This window comes from Botryllus schlosseri, chromosome 16 (assembly GCF_051294905.1).
Source record: "Botryllus schlosseri isolate E-star chromosome 16, Bs_hap1, whole genome shotgun sequence".
Classification (NCBI taxonomy): domain Eukaryota; kingdom Metazoa; phylum Chordata; class Ascidiacea; order Stolidobranchia; family Styelidae; genus Botryllus; species Botryllus schlosseri.
Window position 1 is genome coordinate 21909192 of NC_137251.1, and position 20681 is coordinate 21929872.

General features: G+C 39.0%; 1 protein-coding gene across 1 annotated transcript in view; it reads left to right on the plus strand.

The window, feature by feature from the left end:
* The first annotated feature begins 6030 nt into the window (after nucleotides 1-6030).
* The window catches only part of LOC145459353 (vinculin-like), a 31324-nt gene continuing 16673 nt past the window's right edge, over nucleotides 6031-20681 (plus strand). Inside the window, exons 1-13 of the mRNA XM_080338004.1 lie at nucleotides 6031-6189; nucleotides 6255-6362; nucleotides 8287-8357; nucleotides 11928-12105; nucleotides 12870-12978; nucleotides 13035-13157; nucleotides 13756-13870; nucleotides 14449-14585; nucleotides 15000-15147; nucleotides 15388-15541; nucleotides 16711-16889; nucleotides 17951-18086; nucleotides 20279-20364. Of these exons, the coding sequence (XP_080194130.1) occupies nucleotides 6133-6189; nucleotides 6255-6362; nucleotides 8287-8357; nucleotides 11928-12105; nucleotides 12870-12978; nucleotides 13035-13157; nucleotides 13756-13870; nucleotides 14449-14585; nucleotides 15000-15147; nucleotides 15388-15541; nucleotides 16711-16889; nucleotides 17951-18086; nucleotides 20279-20364 (1601 nt within the window). The 5' untranslated portion in view covers nucleotides 6031-6132. The remainder of the gene's footprint in view (nucleotides 6190-6254; nucleotides 6363-8286; nucleotides 8358-11927; nucleotides 12106-12869; nucleotides 12979-13034; nucleotides 13158-13755; nucleotides 13871-14448; nucleotides 14586-14999; nucleotides 15148-15387; nucleotides 15542-16710; nucleotides 16890-17950; nucleotides 18087-20278; nucleotides 20365-20681) is intronic.

The window sequence follows — 20681 nt, forward strand, 5'->3', positions numbered from 1 at the left end:
CAAAGTAGTCACCATCGCTAATCAAGTAGAAGTAGAAGTAACGCCGGAATTTCTACTCAAGTAGAAGTAGGATTGGTGGTTCACAAGTAAGTAAGTAAGTAGGTATTCTAGGCTTATTTTTGCCTACAAAACTGAAAACTGTCAAGTAGAAGTAGAAGTAGTCTAAAATCGTAACTACTTAAAAAGTAGTGTGAGTAGGAAAAATCTACTTCAAGTACTTCAAAAAGTAGAAGTACTTCGTTACTGACCACCTCTGGATTTAAAAGACTACTCCAAGTCCTTTCGACACCTTCCAGTCTTTTCATCATCATCATCATCATTGGTTTATTAGCAATTTTATCAGTTCAATACACCACAAAAATGCGATACAATGAAAGAAAGGAAGATGTCGAAGCGACTAGGTTGTCTATGGAATCTGACACCCACCTTGGCCTAGGCGATGTAAAGAGGAGGCATGCACACTGAATGAAGGTAAAGAAGATAGTATAGAAAAAGAATGCGACAAGAAATAGGGCGGCATGTCATGGGAAGCGAGATCGATAGGTCAGTCGTGGTCCGGTAATCTTGAGGAAGGACTGTATTTATTTAGTAGTAATTGCTTGTATTTCGACTTGAATGTGGACATGCTCGTCGACTGTCGGATGGCCGGCGGGATACTGTTCCATACATCAGGTCCGGCATATTTGATGGAGCGATGATCTTTTCGGTCGATCATATGATATTTGGACGACGTGGACGCGCGTGTGTTGTACTTGTGCGCTTTTGATTCAGAGGTAAAGAAGTCATTGAAATATTCGGGGCAACGACCGCAGTGAAACTGATACATGAACTTGGCGATTTCTAGTTTCCGCATATCTTCTATGTTTAGGACGCCGAATCTCTTCAGCAGCGACTTATTGGATGGGCAGCCAGGTCCCTTTGGGGCCCTAGCTATGATTCGGAGTACTTTGTGCTGTAGTTTCTGCAGTGGCTTGAGTGCAGTTTTACTGGCAGCCCCCCAACAGAGGATGCCATAATGTAACTTCGATTGGATTAAGGATTTGAAGAGTATCAGAAGAACCCATGCTGGCATGAAGCGCTTAAGGCTGTAGAACAGGCCGCACTTCGGTGATAATTTAGTTTCTAGGGACTGAATATGACTCTTCCAGGACATGTTCGAGTCCAGTAAAACTCCGAGATATTTGGCATTATCTGTGTTGGAAACGGGCTGACCAGCGATATTAACGGTTAGGTTATTTTTTGAATTTACTGTCAGCAATTGCGATTTCGAGGCGTTTATGCAAAGGTTGTTCAGGGCCGTCCACTCATGGACTTTGGGCATTTGGTCACCAGTCAGGGCATCCAGCTCTGCCGTCGAAGATGCGGAAGAGAGGAGGTGAGTATCATCAGCGAACAGTGTGGTGTTCAATGAGGAGGCTTCAAAAATGTCGTTGACATATAAGGTGAAAAGGACCGGTCCAAGTACTGAGCCCTGGGGCACACCACAGGTCACCGGGTGAGGAGAAGACAAGGTGTCTGAGATCGCAACCATTTGTTGGCGTCCAGTGAGGTAACTTTTCATGAGCTCAAGTTGTGGGCCCCGAAGTCCGTAACACGCCAATTTCGAGATGAGAATTTTATGATCTACGCAGTCAAACGCTTTTTTTAGGTCGAGAAAAATGCTACATCCCACATTACGCTTCTCTGAGATATCATAGTACTGTTCGGCCACTGTTAGGAGGGCATGAGCGGTTTGGTGTTTGTTTCGGAAGCCAAATTGTTGAGGGGAAATGACAGACATTTTGGCGAGGAATGAGGACAGGCGGGAGAGGAGCAACTTTTCGAATACAATCCCGATGCACGGGAGAACGGATATCGGACGGTAGTTGGTGACATTAGTTCTATCCCCAGCTTTGTGTACAGGGACTACTCTGGCTTTTTTTAGATAGCTTGGGTAGACTCCATTTTCTATCATGAAGTTGAAAAAATGGGCCATATATTGACCGATATGCAGGCTTATCATTTTTAAAAACCATGATGGGATTTGGTCATAGCCGTCGGCCTTGTGCGATTTCAGTTTGTGGATGGCTACTTCTACTTCGTATTTGGTCGTAGGTTCAAGCACAATTGACTGGGATATCGATCTCACCTCTGACCTGGCCGACACAGGTTTTGTAATAGAAGAAGCAATATTTGGGCCTACGTTACAAAAATACTCATTGAAGTGATTCGCGATCGCCGCCGGGTCTGAAAGTTTGTTTCCGGTATCCGAATTCACAATTTCCGAAACAGACTTATGGCCTTTTTTTCGATGTAGGAGAGAGTTAAGTCCTGACCATGTTTTTCGAGTGTCCTTTATGTGTCTGTTGAAAAATCTCTCATTGTATTTTGCTTTTGCCTTGGAAATAAGATGCACGGTGCGATTCCTGAAACGTCGAAATCTTTCTCGTTCATGTTCTGGGCAGTTCTTGGTGTCTATTCGGTTATGCCACCGGTTGCGTTTACGGATAAGTTGAATCAGCTTTGTGGTCATCCACGGATTTCGCTTCAATTTTCTTTGACTTCTCGAAAGGCGCTGTAGAGGTGCAAATTGTCCCAGCAGTGATTTGATAGCAGACATAAACTCAACAAATTTTTCGTCAAAGTTGTTTACCGAGATGTGGGGGATGGCTGATGTTTTAAATTGATTGAATGCGGCATCATCGAGCGCTTCTTCGTCCACTAACTCTCGTCGTCTGCAGAGGTGATATGTTTCGGGAGGTGTCCTTTGTTGTTCTTGTGATAGAAAACCAATATGGTTGTGGTCACTGATTTTTGCCGAAATGACAAATGGAATGATTTCCATGTCGCGCGAGTTGGTATATATGTGGTCGATCAAAGTCCTTGACTTTTCGGTTATGCGTGTAGGCTCGGTGATCATTTGGTAGAGACCGGCGGATTTGACGGCGTTGGAGTATGCGTTGCCTTTGTGTTTTAGAAGGTTTATGTTAATATCTCCCGCAATAAAACACATCTTTTTGTCGCTGTTGACTTTGTCCAGTGAGCGCTCCAACGCTTTAGCGAATTGGTTCATGTTTTTCGTGGGATGTCGGTATAATACGGCCACAAGAAAAGATTTGTGAATTCCAATTGGGTGATCAACTTCCAGCCATAGCTCTTCGCAATCTTTGACATTCAGATCGTAGTCCGTGCAAATTTCGTAAGGAATTTTTTCTTCAATGTAAAGACCAACACCTCCGTAAGATTTCTTTGACTTCGGTGCCGGAGTATACTCGAAGTTGTAGCCCGATATATCAGCGTTTTGCGTGGGTTTGGTTGAAAAGTTTATTTCTGAAATTGCTACGAAGGTAGGTGACTTCAGGTCAACGATAAGGTCTTTTAACTCATCATGGTGGGAATTAGATTGCAATCCTCTGATATTTGTATGAATCAAACTAATTTGTTTACCCTTCGGGGCTTGCAGAATTGATGCCGTCTCGTTGATCGATATTGAGTTACACTTTCTGATCAGTGGGAAACTATTCTTATTCGTCATGATTCCGAGTTGACCCAAATTCCCATGTTAGCTTGTCAGTGAATGGAGATACTTATGCGTTCGCGCAGTTCGATTCTCGTCACGCAACGCTGGCTTAATCCAATTATGAGGGCGAAGAGCGCTACAAATAGCGATTTTACAGTAGCATATATCGAAATATATTAGCACCAAACCTTTGGATGAATAATATCAAGTAGAGTTTCGGTTCAAAATTGCTATGTATTTTGTCCAACGGTTGGCGAAGCTGGGTCCAAATCGGTATTGATAGTCTGACGGTTGGTGAAGTATTGCAGCCAATGGCAGATTTCCCGATGTAGCAACCACAGTTCTGTTCAGTCTTGATATCCTATCTCCAAATGATATATCCAGTTCATCAAACTTTTTGCGTCTTCAACCGATTTCTTGCTGTATCGTTGGTGTATCAATTTGGTTGGTGAAAATTCTGTCTATCTAACTCGATAAATCGACTTCTTGTCTTCTAGAATCCTGGATTTTCGCCAATTATCATAGCTACATTTACTTTCATAAGGGTAACTTAATACAACCAAATACTCCAAATACTTCATTGAATCGCATTCTTGTGATGTTTTGATGTTATCCCTTATTTATTTCCATCCAGTGCGCATGACTCTTATTTACGTCGCCTAGGCCCAGATAGGTGTCTTGATTTCAAAAACTACTTCAAGTCGTTTCGACACCTTATACCTTCACGTCTGTACATTGTACGGTATCGCAGTCTTGTGGTGTTTTGAATTTATCAAAATTCTTAAAAAACTGAAACTGAACTCATGTCTAGGGCTGGGCACAATGATTCGAGTATTAATTTTGATGATTCGAGTCGAGTAGTAAAAGAAGATTTTTTTCGGATATTGAAATTATACGCCTTTCACCACTGAAAGTTAATTTATCAACGAGAATGATTTATACCTCGCTGATACTATTTTCCACCAAGCATTGAAACCTTGATTGGTAGTATCGTAGCATACGAAACATATGGTACAAAGCTACGAAGGTTATTGGACGTAGCACATTTCTGAAGTCATGATTATCCCACAATTGTCACTATAAGTGGAATGAAATCGGTATGGTCGAAAAAATAAAAGGTATATCTTTTATGAGATTGATAACTGGAATTATATTCTTTGTGGTGGCACAAACGGTACATTTTTGAACTTTGACGTATTACATTCTTTTATGACGTCATAAGCAGAGATACTCGATTACTCGACTCGACTCGAAGTATATTTCGTGATTCAGAATCGAATCACTCAGTTACTCGATTTTGCCCAGCCCTACTATCATGTCATCATTGGTGTATTATTAGCAATTATCCTTTATTTCTCTCCTTCCAGTGCGCACACCTCTTATTTACATCGCCTTGCCCGGATAGGGCGTCTTATTTCATCGACAAATCGTTTCGATACCTTCCTATTTTTTCATTCGCAGTCTTGTGGTGTTTTGAAATGATGAAATTATTAATGAACTGAAACGGCAACGGTCGTTGCCCCGAATATTTCAATGACTTCTTTACCTCGGAATCAAAAGCGCACAAGTACAACACACGCGCGTCCACGTCGTCCAAATATCATATGATCGACCGAAAAGATCATCGCTCCATCAAATATGCCGGACCTGATTTGTGGAACAGTATCCCGCCGGCCATCCGACAGTCGACGAGCATGTCCCCATTCAAGTCGAAATACAAGCAATTACTACTAAATAAATACAGTCCATCCTCAAAATTACCGGACCACGACTGACCTATCGATCTCGCTTCCCATGACATGCCGCCCTATTTCTTGTCGCATTCTTCTTCTATACTACCTTCTTTACTTTCATTCAGTGTGCATGCCTCCTCTTTACATCGCTTAGGCCAAGGTGGGTGTCAGATTCCATAGACTACTCCTTGTCGCTTCGACATCTTCCTGTCTTTTCATTGTATCGCATTTTTGTGGTGTATTGAACTGATAAAATTGCTAATAAACCAATGATGATGATGAAACAGATTGATACTATGAACGAATAAATCGGTCTTTCAGTAGTATCCGCAAGATGGCGCTAGTTAGTGATATATATTTTCAAATTGGGCGGAGCCGCGTCACACCTGACATGATGTTGCCACACCCTCATGCAAAATACGTCACCGGCCGCTTTGAATCGAGAGCGAAGACTGAACGCTGAATTCAAGTTACTCGCGTAGCCGTCGGATAACATCATTTGTATTTCGTTTTAGCGATGGCTACATAGTGCATACGTCTCACAGTTTTGTGGATCGGAAGTATATCTCATTGAAATACATGGTTGAGTGTATAGCCTGTCTGTGTAGTGCTACTATCGTTAACTGAAACGATTCGGACCTATAAGTTTTTAGAAATTGCATCAAGTCATCAACGAGCGCTGAACATTCATAACCAATCCACAGTTCACTAAAAACAGATATCAGAGTGTCAGACATGAGAATTCCGGTGCGATGAAGGCTCACTAGCTACAGAATGTTTTTGTATACAGTGTTACCCACGAATCGATGCAGTCTAAGTTCAATACATATTGCGCAAGTCTATATTAGTACGTGGTGTTGAGATTTCGCCGGTTGAACTGTTAGCGACGATATCGACATAATGCCGGTGTTTCATACTAAAACTATCCAACAAATACTCGAGCCTGTAGCTGAGCAAGTGAGTGTGATGTTGACAAAATCCTACAGCGACTGCTAGAAGTAATAGCGCAATCATTTCGTTAGGTTTCCACCTTGGTACTGATACACGAGCAAGGAAAAGATGGGAATCGTATGCCGGACCTCATCACCCCGATTTTGACTGTGAAAACTGCGGTTTCCAATCTCGTAGCGGTATGATATACGTGCACTTATAAATTGATTTGTTTGCATTTATTTTCATCATTTTGTAATCGAATCGCGGAATACGTCGTTCAGGTCAGCTGTGAATGATCCCAATGTAGGATAGGTTGGTTTATCGGCTTTTTTAAGATACTGCTAACTAATCAATACGTACTTTCTGTATATCATTAATGCATCGTTATCAACGCGGACACGAACGGGATTATAAGCCAATATGTGCCGTTTCTAAATCAGGCTAGACAGACTAGTTATCGCGGAGAAACTTTATTAGTCGCGATGTATAACTGTATAATTCAATCGATGCTTGGTAGAAATGGCGGTGATTTACGATATTAGCATTTCTCTTCGCGGAATGACCGATTTTGGCTTGTCGCGCTAAGGTAACGGCGTTTTTCCATTTGTTCCGCTCGGGTTGCCAAATATGGTAGCGCTTTCACAGTGCAAGGTTCCTCTCTTCGCGTAAGCCAGCGCTGCATTCATCCGAATCGCAGCTTGGCCGCTTGGAAAGCGTCTGCGGATTTAAGATATTGAACAATTCATAACAAAACATACTGCTGTAAACGGTGACCTGCGCGTCGTAGACTTCATGCATAGCGTTAATCAATGATAGGTATCAGTAAATCTCTTGATAATTCGGAACACGCACACACTTGACCCTCATTTATAGAATGCACTCGATGGTTTATCTATTTCCAAAAATACATACACTATTTTGTATAGCTATTTGCAGTGTAATTTACCTCGTCTTGGAAATGTGAACTGGGTATGGTGCGTGGCATGTGTTTTCAGATTAATTTCACTCTATAGTTGGTTAATTCAGTGCATATATGTTTGTATGTGAAAGAAACTGTAGTATACATTATTGAATCTTAGTGACTTGGTTTTCGTTTTAGCATATTTTTTTATTTTATTCAAAACTAGGAAAGGCCGGACTGGTGACTGGTTGTTTTTGGTAATATGTTGCGCTTAACAGAAAGCTTCCTTGTATAAATATTCAAGTATTTGAGCCTAAAAAGGCCTCGATGTTACAGCCAATTCCATTGTTGGGTAAAGAGCATTGGAGTTCGGATTTTAATGTTAGGCTACTGTGAAATGGAAATTACGTTGTGCCGTTCATTTATACGTATACTGCATTGATGTCAGAATATAATGCGATAACTATGGATGGGCAAAATCGAGTCACAGCTGATTTGATATGAACTTGAAATTGAAGTCATTCATTACTTTCCCTTAGCAAGATAAGTGGTGGCATACTGAATAGTTATGAGTAAGTCGGTAAATTTTAAAGGCTGTGTGATCACTGGCCACCGCATTTCATTGGCGTCAGCCTTTTAATGACGCAGAGCAACTTTTAACTGACTTGCAACGATAGTTCTGATTTCTCTTATTTTGGTTTTCGAAATAGTGTTGGAGATATACAATTACCAATTCTTATTACGTCAACATTAATAGAATAAGTCTGCCAATAGCAGATCTATTCAAAGCACAACTTATAGTAGTCAGGCCTAGCTCAGTCAGTGGTCCATACATGGGCGAATTCATTACTTCCTAATACCGATCCTCTTCCATATTTTAATGTCACTACCAAGTCGCAATTTTCCCAATTAGATTACGATTAAAGTTACTGACTTCACAAAAGGAATACAGCAAAAATCAAGCTCCGTTCATGTTAAATCAGAGTTAATGATTGTAAGCCCGAGAATGGCAAATATCTATACACCGATCATTGCTCGCTTTATACGGTATAACTCTCCTGTAGCGTTTTCAGGAAAACCAGTAATTAGATTACAATTATAATAGATTATATTCCGCATGAGAATTGTGTTTTTCTAAACTTATCTGTGCCCAATTTTGTTGCCTGACGTCGTTACGAACCATTTTGATGCAGACTACAATGCAAATTACTTTTTTTAAGGTTGGGAAACAAGAAATTCAAACATCCAAAGATGAAATTCTTAAGCTGGATACTCCCCCTGCTCTGCAGAAGTAAGTGAAATTTTAATAATTTTTTATCCTTGCAATGTACAGTCTGAAGTTATGCTACTATCCCCAATTTATAGCCATTGTGCATACTTTGAAAGTGTATGTAGGGCTGAGCAAAATCGAGTAGCTGACCGATTTGATACGGAGTTGAGTACCTCGAATGCCAATCACTATGATGTCATACATAGTAAAAGTGAATTGGAGAGTACAAATATATACCTTTTTGCAATCACAAAGAAATCTATGTCAGTTGCACTTTGCAAAATAAATGATTCCTTATTGTTAATCATAGCTATGGCATAGGCCTACACTATGTGATGATGCTCTGTGTTGTTTACTACACATAGAAACATGGAAACACTGTGGTGTTGCTCATGTATCCCATCGTGTTGAATGATACAACTAAAACCATAGGATGTAAATTGAATAATATATTCAAAGGCCTATTGATATAAACTGGAATATTTTCGGTTGACACTCATCATTGGTAATCGTCAGCAACTAATGAAGATTTCAAAAGAATATATCAAGAAATGATTTGACCTACCCCTGACGAGTGTCAGCCGAAAATATTGTTTTATTTCGAAATACTATACAATTGTACATGGAAATTTTATGCCTCCATGAAGCTCTTCAAAGAATACATATACTTCACTGTATTTTCTTTATATTGACTTTCTTGATACAGGATGATAACTTGATTATTATGTAAGGCAAATCTTACAGAGCCAACCATATTATTATTTTCAACTACTGTTAAATGCGAGTGTTATTCTAAGCATGTCTCTGTGGCTTCACTCTGCTTCCGTTGCTGCTCATGGTGCATTGTATAAAGGATTTGCAATCTTGTGCTGTTATGTTATTGTATCATAAAGCAAAATGAAATCAATTACACTTACTTGAGTCAAGGAAGTTAAAGGCAGTTAACGTCTAGTTCAGCATTGACAAACAGTCGACTCTGTGTAATTCATATAACCACTTTATTCGGCCAAATACTTCGGGGAATGAAACAAAATTAAAAATTGCACATAAAAAACTCCTGTTAATTTCGACGCAGGGTCGCAATTCCTACCATTAGGTTATGACACAATGAACAGTGGGCTATTTCTTTCATTTTAAAACAAGAAGTGTGATTATGGGTGGAACAAAGTCCATCCATCCATTAACAATCAACAATGAAGTCCTATAAGGCCGTTTCTACCTGATCGCTTTTACCTTGGTACAATGGCGTCTGTCTTGTAGAACAGAACCGTACAGAAAAGTTTTCTGGCTAGCTAAAGGCTCTTCGCTTGTAATTTCCGACTGTTTTGTGGACTACTTTCGTCAGAATATAATAATTGTCTTTCAGCCCTTGAAGAATTCCTGTATGATTTTAACAAGTTTTACAGAGTAAAATATTCAATTGTATGTGGTAATTCTTGTATGGTTTGGTATCGGAATAGAGTACTGTGCAATGTAACCAACCTGAATGTGTACATATTGTGCGTTTTATGCTATCAGTGCCAATTACGCAGATTCGATCCATTAAATATGCAACTTGACCATAATTTCACTGCGATGTTTGCCTTTACGCATGAAACGTGTTAGACATTGACATACTTAACAATATAGCAATAATATCTGGAAATAATGAACCACTAAGCATCAGCATTCGTTTCGATTTCTAAGTGGTATTGTGCTATTATCCATAATGTGACAATATTTTGTTGACCTTGAAATAAGTACACTAAACTTTTCATTGAATTTTCATGGACTCATCGAAAGTAGTCTGCTGACCCCCAAGCGGTTCACAGAACCCAGGTTAAGATATACACGTGTTTGGCAACTGTGACTGGTTTGACATCAAGACTTTACCCCGCGTGTGTTCAGTGGAATGTGAATGTACTTGTACAATGTACATCAATGCAGTATTTAAAGACAACTGTAATCCAGCCTCACCCTGAGCCTCACCCTAAATATCAACAAATGTCGGATGTCTCGTTCTCCAAACAATCTAGGAACATTTTGATTTGTTTTTTCGGATAGGATCTAATCTGTGGGTCACAATGATGGGTCTGTTCTGAGTACGGGGATAAACATTGCTTTCTTAAAAATGAGTTGAGATTTGCACCAATATTTTGCAACAGATCGTTACTCAGACCAGACTTGGACAACTAGAAAATTTTCAGCTTTTCTGAATTAGATTGGAATTAGAATTAGAGCTCCACAGTTTTTTTCAAACTAGATTAGAATTAGAATTAGAGCTGCACAGTTTTTCCAAATTAGATTAGAATTAGAATTAGAGCTACACAGCTTTTTCAAATTAGATTAGAATTAGAATTAGAGCTACTAAGCCTTTTCCAGATTAAATTAGAATTAGAATTAGAGCTATACTTAGTTCGCAAAAACTTGGAAATGGAATGAAATTGTATATGGGAAATGAATACAGCAAAATGCATTTCACATCAAATCACAGTGCGTGGTGCAAAAGGCCGTGAGGCGATAGGCGCCACATATTTTTGTTTAATAAACAACAACAATAGTGCATTCCCATAAACATGAGAATGGTTAACTTCTGTACACCAAGCTTGGCTCGATTTTTACTATACTTTAATAAAATATTACTTCTTTTATGGTATCCATGGGCATCGCCCATGTTAGTCAGAATGGCAATGTACTAACGTAAAGTTTTAGAAACTAGAATGCTGTTCGCAGACTACAAGCTACTCTAGCAGGCTATATTCGTCATAATATTTACTATGACTGCACGGTGTAAGTAATGCGATGGCGGCTTGGCACTGGATTTCCCTGCGCAAGCGGGATATTCTTTTTAACTCACTGCAATAGTGCAATATGCCTCGGACAAAGAGGCATTTTCAGGAAAACAATAATTAGATTAGAACTAGAATTAGAGAATACGGACATTTCACAAATTAGATTAGAATTAGAATTAGAGCATGGAAGCATTTCACAAATTAGATTAGAATTAGATTACTGGCATTTCGCTCTAATTTAGTGAAATTAGACAACTAGAATTATCTAGTTGTCCAAGTCTGACTCAGACTGTACTTTATGCATCTTTTATCTGATCTATTAAATGCTGGTCTTTATGAGAGAGTTTCGAGCCTTTTAAAATAATAATAACTTCGTAATTTGATCGCAAATATGTAATGTAATTGTGTAATCCTTGACCTGACCTATCTCGCCAGTTAGCAACTGCAGAATGTTGCAGTTGGTTTTGTTGCAAAGCAAAGATGGTACCAGCAACTAGGCTATTGATAACTTGATGGTAGGTATTGATCAAGATTTAGTTGATCACACCGAGTCAACTCGCTAATGAATCGCGTGTGACTAATACCAACAAGCCTCTGATAATATGAGCTGCTTAGTGACAGTGGATGCTGAAAAATCTTGTGATGATGCATGAAGTATTCTATGCGAGGTTGTGTCTCTTCAGACCAGTAAATTACAGCGGCGCTGGGAGGATGTGGTATAGCCTAGCGTGTGGATTGTGTAGATATAATATATTAAATTGATAATGTAGCACACAATCCTAACCCCACATTGCATATCAACCTCTGTTTTTTTCATTAGGGTCGAAACATCAGCCGATATGCTGGTGGAAGCCTCCAAACTGCTTGCTGCAGACAATCAGAGATCCACCACTGACGTGACTCCCGAAGGCATGGACGGCAGGAAAAAGCTTATCGCCGGATCTCGTGGAATCCTCCAAGGAACGTCCGATTTACTCTTGGTGTTTGATGAGGCAGAGGTGCGAATAAACATTCGTTAAAAATCAATGGCACATGAGGAAATCTTTGAAGGATGAAAATATGCAGCAAAATAGGCTACCGTACTCATACTTTCAAACTAAAAGTAGGCCTACTTAGTTTCTGGCCATCTAGCCTATGTAGGCATAACGCATAATAATGGTATGTCTGTTTCTGATTTTTCAATATCCTGATGCAATGTAAATAACCGTGATGGATAGACTTCTATAATCTAAAGTTGGATGACGGGTCGGTACTGTTTTCTAGTAGTTCTAGTTCTACTTCTAGTTGTGAATTATTAAAATGGGGATATTTTGGTTCTAGTTGAGTATTTTGAAGTGAGTAGTTCTAGTCTTAATTATGCAGTTAAAAACAATTACTTGCCGAACAACTAGAAGAAATGTGCCATCATTTGGCGTGAATCGTGATACCGGCATTCTGTTGTGTGATGATTCTTGCAGCCATTGCTAGCTTAGAGGCATTGCTGCTATCTGTGGCGTAGCCAGGGGATGGATTTCGAGGTTGAAACCCCTCCCATTTCGAACTTTTACTGATGTTCATGTGTCAAGACCATCCGATTTCGATAACATAAAAATCCATTACTTTCTTCCGAATTGAATCTGGTTGGTTGTGTTCATTAAGTTAGGTCGAGTTTTATAGTTAGTTGAGCTTTATAAAAGTGAGTAGCGCTAGTTTTAGTCGTGCATTTTGATAACCCAGTGTTTTGCAAAAGTATCGTGATAGGTGATGAATGTTTTCAATACAGGTACGGAGAATCTGTAAAGTATGCAGAAATATTCGGGACTATCTCAAAAATTCGTCTATCGTAGCCGGCATGGAAGACTTGGTCGTTTTCGTGAAATCTCTGACCCCAGGTACAAACTTTGTGCCCCATAGGGTGCTGTCGATATTCAATGATAACTCACTTCAGGAACTACGAGTCTCGCCAGAATGGTTGGAGACAGATGTAAAGATCTGACCAATCAGAATCATGTCACAGCTCTGACGGAGGAGATGGACCAAATCAAAGCTTACATTCCAGGACTCATTTCCAGTAAGATCTACATTTCGTTCCGTTCATGTAGCAGATGTCCCTGTAAACCCAAGATACAGTTCACCACTAAGATACAGTTGAGCCCGATTTATGAGCCGAGCGATTATGTGAGTGCGGTATTACTCAATATTACGCCTTAACAGTATGGATGTGAAAAGTTGAAATATGTACCTTTTATGCAACCACAAAGGAAATAATGCCAGTTTTACATCAATTAAAGAGAATATTTGTGTTTTTTTTAATATACCTATTTCAGTGAAAGTTGTGATAATGCTGTGGGTTGGTCACTATTTCAAAGAAATGTCATTTCTACTAACGTGTTGTTGTACTACTTTGTATTACATGTTTCGTATGCTGGATACGACCAATTGTGGCTCAAGGCTGCCACAGTGGAAAATACTATCAAAAAAACTATAATTTACATTGATAAATGAACTGTCAATGGCAAGGAGCGCATAATTTCACTACCGGTACTCGATAAAACATATTACCCTCCTCGAATCGAAACATTAGAATTGATAGTCCCTTCATATTTGAATACTCAAATCATTGTGGTCAGCCCTTAAAAACCCATACTGACACCAGTTCTATTTTGCAGGCTTGAAGGCCTTCGTTCAAAACGCTGACAAACCTGGCAAGGCACAGGACGCTGCCATCGGCAACAGGGAATATTACACTGCGCAAATATCTGATCGCCTAACAGAGATCATCAGGTAAATTGCTATTTTACAGAGCTCAACGTCTAGGAATTTTTTATCTTTTCCAAATTACATTAGAATGAGAACTATATGGCTAGATATTATTTTCTAAATTAGGATCATAATTAGGATACGTTTTTTTTTCAAATTATATTAGAAACTTACCGTATATGTATTTTTCCAAATTACATTCGGATTAGAATGATAGCAATACATTTTTTCAAACTATATTAGAATTAGAATTGCTGAACTCTCGAAAACTTAGAAATTGAATTAAATTCCGAATCCGATACAAACACAACAAAAAATCAGGCTCAGAGTTCATTCTAATAAGCACGATAACGGCAAATGTCTGTACACCAAGCTTGACTCGTTTCGCACTATACAATTCTCCTGTAGAATTTTCAGGGAAACCAGAAATTAGATTGGAATTAAAACGAGAGCATAGAAACATTTCACAAATTATATTAGAATTAGATTACCGGCATTCCGCTCTAATTATTCTAATTAGAAAACTGAAATTATTGAGTTGTCAAAGTCTGTTGCGTGGTCGGCTATTTTGCCGTTGGTAAACGTGGTTTTTTATTTCGCAGACTGCTGCAGCTGGTATCCACGGACGACCTTAACGCAGACCCGCTCAACGTTCTGCAATTGAAACAAACCAAAGAGAAAATGGCCAGGAAATTACAGCCTGCCAAGAATTGGCTGTCGAACCCAAATGCGCCCGCTGGTAAGCTATATTCATAGGTTCGTGGAGGCGTTATTCGACAATATTTCCAAAGAACATTGTATGCCAAACCAACACTGCCGCATTAAAATCCAGTCATCCTAAATCACGCGAAGCAAAAAGTGTGGGCACCGTTTTGGATATTCAAATTGCATGTTGATGGCGGCCAACACAAGCTAATATAGACGGCCGCAGATTTTATTGTCCTACGGCCACCCCTGGGTTAGGGTTACGTGATATGATTGTCGATATACAATGTTCTTTTGAATTACCATCTAGTTGCTGACGATTACCCCTGACTGGTGTTAGCCGAAAATATTCGGGTTTATTCCAACGTGACTGTATATGGTATGCAATTGTATAATGAAGTTCGATAACTCGAAGAGTCACATCAAATATTATTTGTTTCCGTTTCAGGAGGTCCCGGGGAATTGGCCCTTCGAGATCTGTTGGATGCCGCAAAGGAAGTCGGTACACAGGCTGGCGGTGATTACGGCGATAAAGTCGTGACGTCAGCTGCTCGTTTGACCGGCATGACCAATCAACTATCGGATATGAGATCCAGGTTAATACTGGTCTTCTTATGCCACACTTTTGCAACTTACTGCATTTTAAAAATGCCAAAATTCAGAACTAGAAGTAACTAATTAACTAGAGCTAACTAATTGAACGCAACTAAAACTATTAGGCTACTGCTCGTCCATCACGGGGAGCCCTGCTTTGTGATGTTAATGTTGTTTTGGATATGATATGAAAGTACATTGGACTTGCATATTTTTTAACGTCCACTTTTGTATTTGTGCAGCGGTAAAGGCAACAGTGCCGAAGCCAAAAAAATCGCTACCGAAATCAATTCCGAGCTGGATAAATTGTTTGAAGACGCAGACCGGGCTATCGACGCCGTCGACCAGCTCTCTATGGCGCATTCGGGAATGGTGAAAGCAATACCTGCTGCTAAGGTAGGAACAATTGTTGGACTAGATTGCATTTGAGCGGTTGATTCATTACAAATAAATATTCCACTATCCATATGGACTAGCAGACGGGGTCATTAACAAAGTACGGTACTTGTAGTGTTTCAGAGACCCCAAGTATGTTTTACCTATCCAGTCTATTTAGTCTAGAGTGGTTACGTTTTTTGACTACGTCCATTTATGCTGTAGAGCTGTGGTTCTCCACCGGGGGTCCACGAAGCATTTTCAGGGGATCCGCGAAACGTCTAAATTTGCAAAATGGTTGATAACCTAATTTTTATGTTTTTAAATTAGAGAAATCATGAGACAGTTTCGCTTCATAACTGCAAAAACTTGTCAACTCTCATAAACAGAATGGTCGTCTGAGATGAAAATAATCTACTGTGCAAACTCATTTAAATTTCCAAATTGCTGTAGAGATGTTTAGTTGGGGTCTTGGAAAAAACTGTTTGAAAAAAACAGTTTCCCCTGTGAGAAATCTGTTTTCAAGACACGACCGCATGTTTCAAAAAAATAGCTACAGAATTTGCTTATAAATAATAAAAGTTATCCCGATTTCTGCATAAATAGTAGGCTATGATGTTATTTACCAGAATGGGCATTTTGTTACTCTTTATCACTAGTCTACAATTGATATTTGCACTAGATAGATAACGGTTGCATGATAATTGGGCTAAATTTGAACTAAAAGTCTGTGATGGTCCAAAAGGGGCCTGCGAAGGCAGAAAGGTTGAGAACCACTGCTGTACAGTTTTTGGAGCACAACTACTTACTTTTTACACTCGTTAATTTTAAAGTAGAAAGTGTTCTTTTTTATTAAGTTTGCAACACTTCCATATCAGTATATGTATCAATGACGTTGTCTTGACAGTCATACCAAATAACCTCTAAAAAGATAGCTGAATTTTTTTTTAATGCCAATATTTGTATTGGTATTACTCATTTTGCATTGCTCATGAAGATTCATCTTTAAACTTTTGAAGTAGCCACATTCGTGTGTAAATGGGCCTTATATTCAGTACTTGAAAAAACATTGTCTCTCACTAACCTACTCGACTCAAGTCATGATGCCCAGCCCTAGTGATAATGGTAATGAGTTTCTGAAATGTTGTGTGTGTTGCTTTTTTTTTTAAAGTTCTATCTATTCTCTCTAGGAATGGCTTGCCAACTCTTCTGCAAAACCGTCAGAAGGTGCCGAGCATGTGGACACGGTCACCAAATCAGGACGTCGCATAGCGCAAGGTCTCACGGCTGGGAAAGAACGTGATGACATCATTCAGCTGTGTGATGAAATCGATGAGATGATGGAGAAATTGAAAGAATTCCGAACTTTGTGAGTTATTTTTATTCTTCTCGAATTGCTGACTACATTTCATATTGAAATGAGTTCGAATATTTTCAGCCGACACTCGTCAGCTACAGGATTGTTGAAAAATAACTTTTTAGAATTTTACTGGCTACTAGATAACATTGTTAAGTTTACTAAAATACGCTTCACATCTAATTCGGCTTGGCTATAAAAGTATAGAATTTTAGATTTTTATTATAAAAATAAATTCTACATATCCTGACTTTCTCCATGAAACCGTCAAATTTACTGACTTTTACCCTGAAACTGTTAGATTTTTGAAAAGATATTTGGCTCAATACCGGCCAGTAGAAGCCAAGTTGTCCGAGTAAAAAATTTTGGAAATTTGAAAAATTGTATTTGCAGTGGGTAATTCTATCATTGATAAGGAACAGTCAGCAACTAGTTAGAGAATTGCTGACGATTGCCCCTGATGGGTCTCTCTCGGAAAGATTTCACAAATTAGATTATAATTACATTACATTACTGGCTTTTCGCTCAAATTAGACAACTAGAATTGTCTGTTATCCTACTTTGGCAGGATGTAGGTGCTACAATGATTTTTTTTTTACCTATAAAACATAAGATTTGACACTAAAAAATGAAAATTTTGACATTCTTTGACGGCAAAAAACTTGATTTTGCCGTTGGCACTGTCTGTCCTTGCTAAGTAGCTTGGCCTGAAAATACGTTTTGACCTAAAAAATGACAAATTTTAACCTGAACAAACTTCCATTTTAACAAAATCTGGGTCTATGAAGAATTCCAGTAGTTACATTACGCGTTATTGTACAATTGATTGAGTGACTTTACATAACACCTATTTGTTTTACAATGGTAGGCCTATAAAGTAGGCTAGAAGATGTAAAATGTTCAATGTCACTGACACTGCAAACATCTATGATACAAACGAAATGCAGGTTGCAAAAAGATTTTGACTTTGTAAACTTTGTAAACTTATTTTCAATGTCAAAAATAATCGCCCTTGTTATCTGGTATTGCACAGTATCATACTTCTTCATTTATTGTTTCGCTCACAATCACAGGGGACTCGGAGACACAGCCGAAGCCAAAGAGCTGTCCAAGAACATAGCGGATAAGCTGACCGTGCTCAATGCGAAAGTGGCCAAGGCCCTCGTCAGTAAAAAATCTGCCGCCACTCTCGATTCAAAGATGGAAGAGGTGAAATTGGAACTAAGGATGGTCTCACTAAAATTCAGATACTGCATTGAGTCAAATCTTGATGAAAAGCTGAGTTGTTTAACGAGAAAATTTTCCCCTTTTAACAATTATACTACAATTAGAATCAAGGCTTCAGTGTTTTTTTTTTCAAATTAGATTACAATTGTAATTAAAGCTACACATTTTTTCAAATTAGATTAGAATAAGTGATAGCTACATTTTTTCTCAAAATTATATTAGAATTAGAATTGCTGAATTCGTGCGAACTTGGAAATTGAATTAAATGGAAAATTTTGATTTTATAGGTCTTTTTCTGACTTGAAAAAACTGAATTTTGACCTCGCGTATGCAAATTTGGGTGTTTTCCTGCATAATGTTAAAATGGTACTACTTATCTTCATTTCTGGTTGGAACTGGCTGTCTTAACAGATTAGTTTGGCCTGAAAAAACGTTTTTGACTGGAAAACTGAAAAATTTTTACATGAAAAGCTAGAATTTCAATGAAATCTGGCCCTATGAAGAATTCCAGTTGTTACATTACGTATTATGGTAGAAATAATTAAAATTTGTTGTAGTACAACGAAAGATCCTTTCCTACATTCTCGGGTAAAAAGTGTCTGTCCTTGCAAAGTAGATTGCCAAGAATGGTGAATGAACGTTCAACAGCAGCAGTTGTTGGCTGACAACACTGAAGTTGTACGTACGCTGCTGGTGACAAACCGTGTTGCTTCATTCTGACAATGGTGTCTACATCACACTTTTTCATCATGCGCTTCTTGATATAAGAACCATGCAATGCCCAAGCAGTCTTGCTTCAGTCAGGATATTGCGGTGCGTTGACTATAGCACCACCATGCCACCCTATTTGTTTCATTTGACCGTTTATGATTCACAATGAGCCGACAATTGGTCGTTTACAACGGTAGGCCTATAAAGTAGAGGTTACAGGCTGTAAAATATCAAATGACCGACAGTGCAAAATCTACGATACAAACGAAATGCAGAGGTCAAAAAAATTTTGAATTTGTAAACAATTTTGACCTGGCGCTAAAATTTTGCCATGTCAAAAAAAATCGCCCTACTAATCAGACATACAACAAAAATCCAGCTCAGTTCATATAAAAACATGGTTCATTCTCAATGCATGAGAACTGCAAATGTCTCTACACCGAGTTTGACTACACAGTACTCTTATAGCATTTCAGGACAACCAAAATTCAGATTTGTCTTAAAATTAGAGCATAGAATAAAAAACATTTCACAAATTAGATAACCGTCATTTCACTCTAGTTAGTCTAAGTTGGGTGAGAAGGTCCATTTATTGGTGGCTGCACAATTGGACACTCGGATATTGATATTTCGTTTGTCTTGAACCTTCTTGTGTGTAATTTGCTCGCATCCCATTTCCAAGAGAGCTATCCCTCACTGTATGATATAATCAAATGCTATTTACCGAATCGACAGAAGGTATCGCACATCCGAAGTGTGATGATTTGTCCAGTGCAAAGTGATGATCATTCAGTCAGCTATTCAGCAGGATCAAGTTGATGTTTACGGGTGCGAAAAAGTTTGCAAACACTGAATCAAACTGTGTCAATATTGCCAGTGAAAAACATAATTGAAAACCCCCGTCGACTTGAAGTACTCCTGTCGGTTTTGTCTACGTTCATCGTTCAATACCTCACATGGTTATGTTTTCAAACTTACTACTTCCACTTCTGCTCAACAGGCTTCGATGCTGAATTGTTTTCTATCCACAGTTTGCGTTCTGTGAAGTAGAAAGCACTTTTTATATTGGTTTGCACCACTTTCGTGACTGAAATTATGAAACCAATCGGGTAAAATGACTCTTGCATTATGCTAATTGTATATATTTTGGAAAATTCCACATATTCGTAATGTCATCCGTCATTTTTCGCCGGTCACAAATATAGATCCTGCTATCACGATAGTAGCCCAGCATTGATTCACTAAGATTTGCAGTATACGGTGCTGTGCTACTTCGGTCACAAATCCAACACATCATGCAATGCCATATGGTCCAAACATGCCTTATTCGCTTTGGTTCTGCAAAAGCATGGGCAAAGCTTAACCCACAATTTGTGTCGGAGCCTTCGGGGCTTCGTCACGCTTACGGGTGACTGTTGTGTGTAAATGGTTGTTGTCATTTCAATCTCTCTTCCGTTTTATAGGCTGCTCGATTTCTGGCTAATCCTGGTAAGGACGATGGTGGACGGGGAATGAATGCTGTGAAAACTGTATTAAATGACGCCAGGCAGTAAGTGCCTATTTTCAATCAATTTTCTCTTTGTCATGAGTTTCAGTCTGCGATGAGGCCTAGGAAAGGAGGAAAAGATGAGACACTTTTCTGATATTTCAACCCCACTAAGAGTAGTGCTCTCTGAGCATCTGTTTTGGTACAGATGGAAAGCCTGTGATCTGGCCATTCATATGTATGTTTTGAGTTTTGAGTTTTTGAGTGTTGAACAACATACTCCCGGATTTCTGAATCTTCAAAAATCGTTGGTGAAACGTCTCAACTTACCCCAGAGTGAGGGTAACAAGAGACATGCTGTGTCCAAGATATACCGGTCT